Consider the following 11,951-nt stretch of genomic DNA (forward strand, 5'->3'; position numbering starts at 1 on the left):
AAAAGCTCAGCTAAAAGTTGTGCTATAATGAACATTACACTCATAAATGGCTGCTGGGAGTGTTCTCACCTCAAGGTTCCATGCATCGCAACTTAACAGACAGGGAGGAAATCATCCGGAAAAAATGAATCTTTAAAACTGTTAATGAATTACAAAATATCTGATCACAAGAAAAGAAGAAAAATAGCACGTTGTCATAAAAGCCCTTGTTAGAGAGTGAGAGACAGAAAGAGCGAGAAGAGAGATTATATATTCGTGTTTGTGAGAGAGAAAAAGCCTTGTGAACTCAGTTATGCATAGCTTAAACACAGGAAACCAGAGAGATGCCGACATCTGTAGTCTTTTAGATACAGCATTTCAGTGCATTAACTCTTCAGCTGCCACGCACAGAAGAAAACATGGTGTAAAAGAAGGAAAAAGAATAAGTCAAATTTATTGAATTTCCTAAAACTTCATATGAAGTGAGGACCACTATATGTTAAAAAATTTATTTAAAAAAATCCCCATTTTATTATAAAGAGTTAAAAGGGTTACCTCATGATTTACTCACTCTCAAGCCATCCTACTGTATTTGACTTTCAAATGAATCCAATCAGAGTTATTATTTAAAAACGTCCTGGCTCTTCCAAGCTTTATCATGGCAGTGAATGGCTGTTTTTTTTCAATAGTCCAAAATTTGTTCAATAAAGTGCACCCATCCTTAATAAAAATCCCTCACATGGCTCTGGTTGTGGGGGTGAATAAAGGCCTCCCATAGCAAATCAATGCCCCCCCCCCACCCCCATATTTAAATCCCCATATTCTAAACAGTGAAGTATAGTTTACAGTATTGAGATTAAATTAAATATGAATGGTTGGATTCAAGTGTGTCCTTGTTCCAGACCCTGTCATCCAAATCTCACTCCGCAGAACCTGATTTTACCAAGTGAGACATGTTCCTGGGACGACATCGTTGTTGACCCTGGAACAACATTGTGATTAACCAATCAGATTTGAAGAACCAGTTTTTAGATTTTGTGAAGTTTACGCTTAAAATCAGTGTTTGGTGCTTGTACATCAGTGTCATTCATCTATCATTTCCTCTGATTTTAGGGATTACTCATGGTTAAGGTTAGGTTTAGGTGTAGGGATATGGTTAAGAATTTATTTTTGGAGTAAAATGTTGTTCCAGGGTCAACAAAATATGTTGACCTGGGAACACATCGGACTTGGCAAAATCAGGACGTGCTCTCACTCCAGTCAATTCACATTGCTATCTAATATAGAAAGTGGCATTAGTAACAAAGTTTATCTCCTGTAATAAAATATGTTTTTATGACAGTAGCTGTGGTTGTTAGCCTACAGAAATATTTGCGTCCACGAAATGATCATGTCAGCGTTGGTTTCAAGTAACATACGTAATGTGTTTGCTAGGAGGTTTCTTTTCTTTTTTCTTTTTTTCGTCCCACGCAAATTATTTATTAAAATTCGCTCTCTCGCTCTCTCTCTCTCTCTCTCTCGCTGTCAGTGTGCGTCATCTGGAGTGGCGTCACGTGGGAGTACAAAGCCAGCGCTCGCGCTCTGCGCGTTACTAACGATTCGCGCCTCGGTCTCGAGAGGAGATACTTCACAAAGAACGATGCTATTTCTTATTTACTACAACCATACAACCAAATATGAGTGACTTTTACTTTTTGTCGACGCGAACTCGTCTATTTAATAGGATTATTCACACTCGCCTTGTGCTGTTTATTATGGATTTTTAGACTAGAAAAACGCTCGACCGGTGGACAGAAAGAAAATAAAGGGAACAGTGGAAGAAAGAGAAACTAACTTGTTCCGTTTTCGAGATATTCTCGTCCAAACCACATCTTTTGCTCGTAAATAGTGAAGTTTGTCTGGAGCACGTATCCAGCTGCTGAGATGATGGAGAGGATGAGCGCTCAGAGGGAAGTTTTCTCTCCAGACATCCAAATAAAGAGAGTCTCACCGACCCGATTATCAAACTACAGAAAAACAGCTCTCAAAGCAAAGTACTGGCGAAAGTGTCCTTCACTGTGAGGCGGAAATATGATGCTGCGCGCGAGATCTACTTGTGCGTAATGGACACATAACATCAGGAGGAGCCTCTCAGCAGACAGGTGTGTGTTATCGGTCAAAAAAACATTCATGTTAAGCTTTATCATTCACTGAATAGCAAACCAGTAAAACATATACATTTAGTGAAGTGGTGAAGGGTGGTCTTGTTTTTAGATTAGCCTTCATCAAACCTGTTTTTGTCATTACGCACAGATTTCACATGTATTTCTCCACTTCTGCCAGGTTCTCACAAGTATTTTATCTACTCATTTATCTGTTTATATGAATGATGCGATAAAAATAAATAAATAAATAAAATGTTGAGCATGTTTGTTAAAGGTCAGTATCTCTCCATCAGAAAAAAGGCCAGTATTGGAGAGCAAATGATCGATGTGATTGGGCCACAGAGGACTTTATTACTTCTGCCTCCCACACACGCACACAGATCTGTGCTCATGAACACCAGATGATCGTGGGAAGTCATATATATTCATAAAAGAATCTACCCTTAAGAATTTATATATGAATTCTATCTCATAATGAAAAATAAATACACTTATAAATATTCAAATATATTTATACATTTAGCGTGCATATTAAATATCATGTTTTTGTAATGAAACAATGACAAACAGAAAAGATCATAGGATTCTTTGCTAAATAAGTAACTGTTTTTTCTATAATTTAACCAGTTTTTAAGCATGAAATGAAAACTGTCCCTGTTTACTTTCTTAATCCACAGTTTGAGGCTTCCGGTGGGATTCTGTTTAGCTGTTGTGATCATTTAGACAGCGTTACTGATGATGGCAGGCACTGGAGGCTTGTACGGATTGCTGTGGAAGACAGCTACAGAAAGCTCAGGGCCATCACTGTGGCAGTCATAAAAACATTAGGGTTCATCTCTCAGTGCAGAATGTTAACAGCCCCAAGGAATGGTTCATGTTTCTGCTTGGTTTTATGTTTTGCACAGAGTTGAGCATTCTAGCCTTTCAAAGCAAGAATCTCGAACCCCGTTCATGGAGACACACTGAAGGCTTCGTTGGAAGGTGTGTGTACACTGTGAAACTTCAATGTAAACACCCACTGCTATGATTGGCTAATATTGCTGTGCTCATTCTCACATACCAGAGCAAAGTCTGCATCAAAGAATTTCTGTATTGACGCCAGAACTGTTTACACAACTGCATTCCCAGAATTTTTTTTTTTTTTTTACATGAGTTTGTACAGTTGTGTTTGACATGCACAGCTATGAGGACTGCTTTTGAGGACCATACAGAGATCTTATACTCTTTTGAGCTCATTGTACAAATTGCACATCCACTGTTGTTATTCCAGCTTTGTTTTCTGTTATCATTTTCATTTCTCATTATGTTCAGCTACTATAGTTGTTATCAAACTGCAAGTGACACATATTTTTCCTGTGTACTGTGGAGCCAAAAAACAAAACAAGACACCTTGGTGCTGGTGCTGAACAACAAAGTTTTTATTCCTTTATTTATTTTTACAAAGACGATACAAATATGCACATTAAACTGTTTGATTAAACATACTGCTGAACAATGATCACTGGTATTGTGCTTTGTTAGGGGATTAATTAACTTAACCTAATGCATCCTTTACAAATGAGATGGATCTGATAGACAGATAGAAGGACAGTTTGCATATGTTTTTGCATCTTTATGTCAACTAAATTATTATTTTATCAACAAAAATGAAGAAAATAGAGTAAAACCAACTAAAACAATTAACTGAAAATATGACACAATATTTACCAACATTAAAATATTTAAGGCAAAAGTTTATTTGTCTAAAACAAACAATTGTGTTAAAATGATAAAATGAATCTTCTCACATTATCATTGTGCATTTTTGTAAAACTAGAAAGGCACCCTTGTTAACAACAGCCAGGTTTTTTGTTTGCAGCAGTTTTGTTTGAATTATATTTATTCGCTGTACCCCTTTTAGAGGGTTCATTTAAAAATATGGGAAAAATATAAATATGTTTTGATCTACTGCAATCATGACCTCAAGATGAATAAAAATATTTCAAATAAGGCAAAACAGGCATTAAAATAAGCTAAACAACCACATAAATAAATAAAAATCAAGATATTTTGTATTTTAACTCACCTTCTCAACATACCTTTTTTCTTTTTAAAAACCCTTCTATCCACTGTCTTGGAAGACCTGAATACTAGAGGAAGACGTTTTCAAAACATAATATAGCATTGTAATTCAGTAAATCTGGGGCAGGGAATGAGAGAAATGTGAGAATTGTTTAGTCTGTCATATCCTCCTCCATTGTGTGTGACAGACCTTTGGAAGACGAGAGCAGATTTTCTGCAAAAATAGTTGCTATGTGTGACATCCCCTACAAAAATTGAGTTACAATTAAACATTGCCTTTTATTAGCACCTCGTGAAATGCTCCTCGAAGTGCTTTATTGTATTGTAGTTCCTTTGTATCTCTGAAAACCCATGTCTAAAATAAAACATCTGGGATAACGAGCGATGAATGTATTTTGCAGTCTGTTGAACACATGTTTGAAGATAAGATATTTGAAGCTGCTGATAAACACACAGGCAATTAGTAATGGCTCGCAGAGAGTTAAAGCATTCTTTAGAGCAAAGTTCCCATTTCCAGACTGTAGCATACAACAGATGACTGTTGGCTATGATCTCATAATGTGTGCTTTTGTTCTCATGTTTGTTTATATAATCTCCTCTAAACACCTCTTCTATCCTGAAGCTTCCAACTCTATTAACATTTTGTAGATTCATGGCTTGGTTTCCTTTAGTAGAAAATAAGTTTGTGTATGTATGATTGCACTACTCGCCTTGTGTCGTACGTACATCAAAAGTCATCGTTGACATCACATGCTTCATTCTCTTGGATTATAAATACAACATCACACTAAGGCCAGCTAATAACAGGGTTTTAAGCACCACCTGTTAAGTGATTAGATTAAAATTTAACTAGACATGACACTAATATAGATGGATGTTTGCTTAGTAGATTAAATCTTTCTCCAGTCTTTCTCTTGTCTCCTCCCTAATGATTTTTATAGTGGACTGACCATTTTATGTATTTTTTTTATTAATTTATTAGAAGAGGTTGGAAGACTCTTCTGGCTTTTATTAACACCCATCTCCCCTCAATCTCTCTGCCCCCTGCCACCAATATTTGATGAGTTTACCCAATGACTCAACATCAAAAGAGAAAAACATCAATACCTCTTACTACTCTCTAAATGCATGGGGGTGCTAGTTTCACCTGGGATCTGATTAGTTCCTGTGTGTCAACATTTAGTCATAATTTTGATCATCACTCGCTTTGTCAAGTCACCTTTATTTATAAAGCGCTTTAAACAAAATACATTGCGTCAAAGCAACTGAACAACATTCATTAGGAAAACAGTGTCTCAATAATGCAAAATGACAGTTAAAGGCAGTTCATCATTGAATTCAGTGATGTCATCTCTGTTCAGTTGAAATAGTGTCTGTTTTTATTTGCAATCAAGTCAATGATATCGCTGTAGATGAAGTGACCCCAACTAAGCAAGCCAGAGGCGACAGCAGCAAGGAACCGAAACTCCATCGGTGACAGAATGGAGAAAAAAACCTTGGGAGAAACCAGGCTTAGTTGGGGGGTCAGTTCTCCTCTGACCAGACGAAAACCAGTAGTTCAATTCCAGGCTGCAGCAAAGTCAGATTGTGCAGAAGAATCATCTGTTTCCTGTGGTCTTGTCCTGGTGCTCCTCTGAGACAAGGTCTTTACAGGGGATCTGTATCTGGGATCTAGTTGTCCTGGTCTCCGCTGTCTTTCAGGGATGTAGAGGTCCTTTCTAGGTGCTGATCCACCATCTGGTCTGGATACGTACTGGATCCGGGTGACTGCAGTGACCCTCTGATCTGGATACAGACTGGATCTGGTGGCTACGGTGACCTCGGAATAAGAGTGAAACAGACAAATATTAGCGTAGATGCCATTCTTCTAATGATGTAGCAAGTACATCGGGTGTTATGGGAAGTGTTCCCGGTTCTGGTTTACCTAATTAATGCAGCCTAAAAATCCTTTAACGGATTTGGATATTAAAAGCATATTAGTATGTTATGTGTATGCCAGGTTAAAGAGATGAGTCTTTAATCTAGATTTAAACTGCAAGAGTGTGTCTGCCTCCCGAAAAATGTTAGGTAGGTTATTCCAGAGTTTAGGCGCCAAATAGGAAAAGGATCTGCCGCCCGCAGTTGATTTTGATATTCTAGGTATTATCAAATTGCGTTTTGAGAACGTAGTGGGCGTAGAGGATTATAATGTAAAAGGAGCTCATTCAAATACTGAGGTGCTAAACCATTCAGGGCTTTATAAGTAATAAGCAATATTTTAAAATCTATACTGTTTGATAGGGAGCCAATGCAGTGTATTAAAACTTTATCTGCAGCCAGAACTAACTCGGATGTAAAATCAGCAAACTCTTTAATAAAGTCTGTATGGTGGCCTGGTGGCCTGTATACAGTAGCCAGTACAAACATAACAGGGGATTTATCATTAACATTTGTTTCTCTGGATAATATTATATAAAGCACCATTACTTCAAACGAGTTATACTTGAAGCCTGCCCTCTGAGAAATCCTGAAAACGTTGTTATAAATTGAAGCAACTCCTCTTTGTTCTTTTGTGTTTATAACAGTAATCTTGGGGGGTGGACGCATTTAAAATAATGTAATCATCAGGTTTTAGCCAGGTTTCTGTCAAACAGAGCACATCTAGATTATGATCAGTGATCTTATTATTTATAAAAAGTGTTTTCGTAGAAAGGGATCTGATATTCAATAAGCCAAGCTTTATCATTTGTTTATCCATATTGCATCTGTTTATTTTTTTTGTTGAATCTCAACTAAATTGTTACTGTTTAACTTGTTTTGGACATTCTTTGTATTTTCTAGTTCGGGGAACAGAGACAGTCTCTATAGTGTGATATCTAGGTGAAAGAGTCTCTATGTGCTGAGAATTAATTGACCTCTATGACGTGAGGCAGCTAGCAGTTGGTCGGTTTAGCCAGTCTGTCTGCTTCCTGATCTGGGCCCCAAAAATGACCACTAGGCAAAAAATAATCTCTTATACGCCTGTAAATGTTTCGCCGTTTCATTCCGTGAAATCTGAAAGAAGATAATGCAGTCAAATATATATGTATATATACTTTGTCAGATTGAATATAAATTATTATTTAACAACCTGATAAAAAATATAAAATCGACAGATGCAGTTGGTTAGTGCACTTCAAGCAAAATGTCTGTGCATGAAAACAGCTCGCCTTGAGATATAGGTCATAATGCTTTGAATCCAATCAGTGGTAAATCTGATGTTTGACAAGATTTTTGGTTGTTTGCTGATAGACAGCACATTCCTACTGCCTGCTGCTTTTTGTTAGAAATCTCCATTTACAGTGGTAGAGGGATCGAGACATGGTGAGATATTCTTTAACAAATCTCCATGTTGTCTCCAGACTCCAGAGTTGTCTTAAATTTCTTCTTCTATTTTTTTTCTTTCTTTTTTTCTCTCATGTAGTTCATAATTGTGACACTGGGCCACAAAACCAGTCGCAAATAGCATAGATATATTTGTAGCAGTATCCAACAATACATTGTATTTTTTTTTTGTATTGTATTTTTTTGTTTTTGCATTATTGACACACTGTTTTCCTAATGAATGTTGTTCAGTTGCTTTTACGCAATGTATTTTGTTTAAAGCACTATATAAATAAAGGTGGCTTGACTTGACTTGTATGGGTTAAAATTATAAATGTTTCTTTTATGCTAAAAATTATGAGGAAATTAAGTAAAAATCATGTTTCATGAAGATATTTTGTAAATGTTCTACTGTAAACTTAAACTAAATTTTTTATTAGTAATATGCATTGCTAAGAAATTAGTTTGGACAGCTTTAAAGGCGATTTTCTCAATATTTACATTTTTTACACCCTCAGCTTCCAGATTTTCAAATAGTTGTATCTGAGCCAATTATTGTCCTATCCTAACAAATCACACATCAATAGAAAGCTTCTTTATTCATCTTTCATATGGTTTTATGGTCCATGTTCACAATTATGTAACTATCGTGACTTTATTTGCTTGCTCTGTGTACAAACCAAGACAAAGGTAACAACATAATGCTGTGATCGGAAAACATTTGAAAACCTTTAGACCAGTTATCAGTGAACAACATCCAGAGCTTTACCTTGAGATCAAAGATTAGATGCTTGAGTCAAGACTGAAGCCTCCAGCTTACTTTAACATTTGTTTATTCCTTTATTTGCAGGCTTGTATTGCCGTAGCAATGATTGCAACAGGTGGGGTGATCACAGGGCTCGCTGCATTGAAAAGACAAGACTCTACCCGCTCTCAGTATCATCTGCCAACCCAGAGCCCCACCTCTGCACCTGAGAAGAAATGCACTAAGCGTAAACCCAGAGCTGATGTGGTGGTGGTGAGAGGAAAGGTCAGACTGTATTCAGCCTCAGGATTCTTCCTGGTTTTGGGAGTGCTGATCCTCCTGGCAGGTATTGCAATGGCTGTTCTAGGATACTGGCCTCATAAGGACCACCAGAAGGCACCAGAAAGCAAGTTGTCTGTGAACAATACACAGTTTGTCCGAGAGCAAGTGGGCTCCATTGCGCAATTCTTAGAGCAACACCTGCATTCAGAGAAGATGAAAATGTTGGGTCCTTTCACAATGGGAATTGGGATTTTTATCTTTATTTGTGCTAATGCCATCTTACACGAGAACAGGGATCGTGAGACAAAGATCATCCACATGAGGGACATGTACTCGACTGTCATAGACATTCACAGCCTGCGGATTAAGGAGCAGAAGTGTACAAACGGGGCCTACATGGGTCCCTATGCGGACACAGAGATCCGTTCCTTCGGTCTGGACAGTCAGTTTGCCTCACGGCTCACAGCAAACACACTAATGTCCTTCTCTGGTCTCGATGGGGATGTCCGATTCTCCCACAGGACCAGCTCAGCTGAGGATGATGAGGGTCTAATGAGTGAGGCCAGAGGCGGATTAGGCCTGTTGTCGCCTACCTACAGAGACCGCTCTGAATGTATCTTTGGTTTCCAGGGTGAGGGTATTCGTCGGTGGGAAGACAAACGTGGCGCACTAAAGAAATGCCAAACACGCTCCATCGTTTCCTCTTCCATCAGCGCCTTCACACTGCCCGTCATCAAACTCAACAACTGTGTCATCGATGAGCCTGACATTGATAGCATCACGGAAGACTTAGAGCCGAACAGGGTCCACTCCAGACCTCCATCAATGGAATCTTTAACAGTCCCTGTTCCCGACATTGCCAAAGCTTTCAAGCCTCCGGGTGGCCACTTGCTCCGGAGCAACTCAGCCACTGAAACCCAGAGTCCTGCATCATCCCATTCTTCATTGTCTCCTAGATCCACCAGTGGTAGGTTCCTGTCCCCGGGAGCGGCACGTAAAGACTTTGGCTCCAATAACTCCCTCCACATGTTTTCAGCCCATTCTAAATCTCTGGATTTAGAGAGAGGGCCCACAATGCTGACTGTCCAGCCTGAACAGAGGAAACACCCGAGCTGGCCCAGATTGGACCGAAGTAATAGTAAAGGATACACCAAACTGGAGAACAAGGAGGACCCTATGGACAGGCTAATAGTTCCCCCGGTGGCCGTGAAGAAGGACTACACTAAAAAGGAGAAACTTCTTATGATCTCCAGGTCTCACAATAACTTGAGCTTCGAGCATGATGAGTTTATGAGCAGCAGTTTGAAGAGAGGCACCTCAGAGACTAGATTTTAAAACTGAGCTAGGGCCTTATATATAAAGCGTGTGTACGCTCAGATTTGATCTTAGAGTGTGCGCCCCCAATCCACACCAACACTCATATTTGTCAAAACTGTCTTTGATGTGGAAAAGTGCTTGGTATCACTTCAGAGTCTGAGCAGACATACAACTTTTTCGTTTTTACAGCAGGTTTTTGGAAATGTAAACTATTCTAAATGAAAGAATTTGGATGATGACTGCAATCTTTTACGTGTTAAGGACATTAATTAGGAGTTGTTTACAAGGCAGAAAGCTGAAACCATCCTGTTGATAATGTTCTAGATCATTTGCAATTCATAGATTTCACATCTGAAAGAGAGGCGTACGTGCGTTTTTTGTATGTACGTTCATTCTATCAATCACATGTTCGCATATTTGAGAGATGATTATAAGATAAAATATAGGATGATTTCTGTGCAAAATTTTATAAATCAGGCCCCTCAAATGTCAACCCAGTGGCTTCTGACGTTCACGATCTGCCTGCAATACAGAATACAGTTCTTGCTGTTTTTTTTTTATTTTAAGGCCCTTGTAAGCTCAGAATTATGCTGAGCTTACAGAGCTCACAAAGCTGAGCTGCAGAATTATACGGCTGAATTTATAAAAAAAAAAAAAAAAACACGTAACTCTAAAAAAAAATCTAACAAATGGGTTGTCAGCTGTTTTTCGTAGTATTAGTTGTACTTGATAACATACAAAAAGTTTACCAAAGTTTGACCAATAGAAAGGTGTGATTTTCAAGATGGTGTCCAAGATGGACAGGGAGCACTTAAAATATCCTAACTGCTTCTTTATTTGACCTAGCCAAGTAATCTTTTTGTCTAGCCCAATGTTTTCTGGGACTATAATGAATCCATTGGAGATGTCTAAATTGAACTGACAGGATTACATACTTATGAAATACGTGATTTTGTCAGATTACTGTAAGGTTTTATCAGTGTTTGGGGTGAACCAGAGTTGTAAAAAATTTAGCCTATTTCATGTAACTGCTATTCAGATGATCCACTGTTATTGCACAACTGCCGAACACAACGGTGCAGTTGCAGGGCATATGAACTGCCATGCATGCCTGCTTGTGGACCATGTCAAGTTGGGAATTGTGAGAATCATCATAATCAACCTCTATTCGAGGAAGAGTATGATGACTAATGGGAAATATACAGGTGCTAGTCATATAATCAAAAAGTTGATTTATTTAACTAATTCCATTTAAAAATTGAAACTTGTATATTATATCAATTCATTACACACAGACTGATACATTTCAAATGTTTATTTCTTTTAATTTTTATGATTATAACTAGATTTGTTCTGATTCCGATACTAGTATCGGAAATATCACCGTTAACACAACAAATTCTGGCATCGGCATCGGCGAGTACATTAACCCATATACCGATCCGATACCATTTTCTTAAACTACCTAGTTATGGCCGCTAGCTTTGCCTAACTGCTGCACGGTTCTTCTTCGCTGCTCAGAATGCATTGAAAACACAGGAAGTTGTGCTGTGTTGCCACAAGCAACTCCTGTTTAGAGCAGCGAAGAAGAAATGACAACGAGTTAGCAGCACTGATCTATATATGACTGGATCGCTCATCGCATTCTGAACTGCCAACAGACAGTGAAGCGGCTTCTATATTGTAGATCAGTGGTTAGCAGTATGTCCGCTGTTTAGCAGTATTTCAGACTGGACCAACCAGACAGTAAAACGGCGACTAGGGATGCCACAAGTACTGGCACTTCACTACCAAGTCGGTGCTGAAAATGTAAAAATGTGAAGATACCAGCGTCTCTGTAGAACCGTTAGTAAGTTTGAGTATATTCGTAATAATAATAATACGTCTCTATTAATAATAATAATGCCTCGACGGTTCCTTGTTTTTTACTTGTTTTGTTGTAAAGAGATTATCTGATTAATATATAATTTTTTATATTCCTAGACTTATTTGTTGCAGTTTTTTATACAGTTATATTGTAAAACTAAAATACCTTTTTTTGGTTTGGGGTGTTAGATTTTTGCCTGCATTTGAAGTTCTTT

The 11,951-nt window shown here is 38.1% G+C and overlaps 1 protein-coding gene across 1 annotated transcript; it reads left to right on the plus strand.

Annotated features, from left to right (window-relative positions):
- The first annotated feature begins 1,293 nt into the window (after window positions 1-1,293).
- On the plus strand, window positions 1,294-11,197 carry LOC113037693 (transmembrane protein 200A). Its single transcript, XM_026195008.1, has 2 exons — window positions 1,294-2,120; window positions 8,377-11,197. Exon 2 carries the CDS (start codon window positions 8,395-8,397, stop codon window positions 9,886-9,888), a length of 1,494 nt encoding a protein of 497 aa, XP_026050793.1. The 5' UTR covers window positions 1,294-2,120; window positions 8,377-8,394; the 3' UTR covers window positions 9,889-11,197.
- Window positions 11,198-11,951: the final 754 nt, after the last annotated feature.

The sequence above is a fragment of the Carassius auratus genome, chromosome 20, assembly GCF_003368295.1.
Source record: "Carassius auratus strain Wakin chromosome 20, ASM336829v1, whole genome shotgun sequence".
Lineage (NCBI taxonomy): Eukaryota > Metazoa > Chordata > Actinopteri > Cypriniformes > Cyprinidae > Carassius > Carassius auratus.

What these genes read in the sequence shown, in the direction of transcription:
- LOC113037693 (XM_026195008.1), top strand. Translation starts at nt 8,395, where the DNA reads ATGATTGCAACAGGTGGGGTGATCACAGGGCTCGCTGCATTGAAAAGA.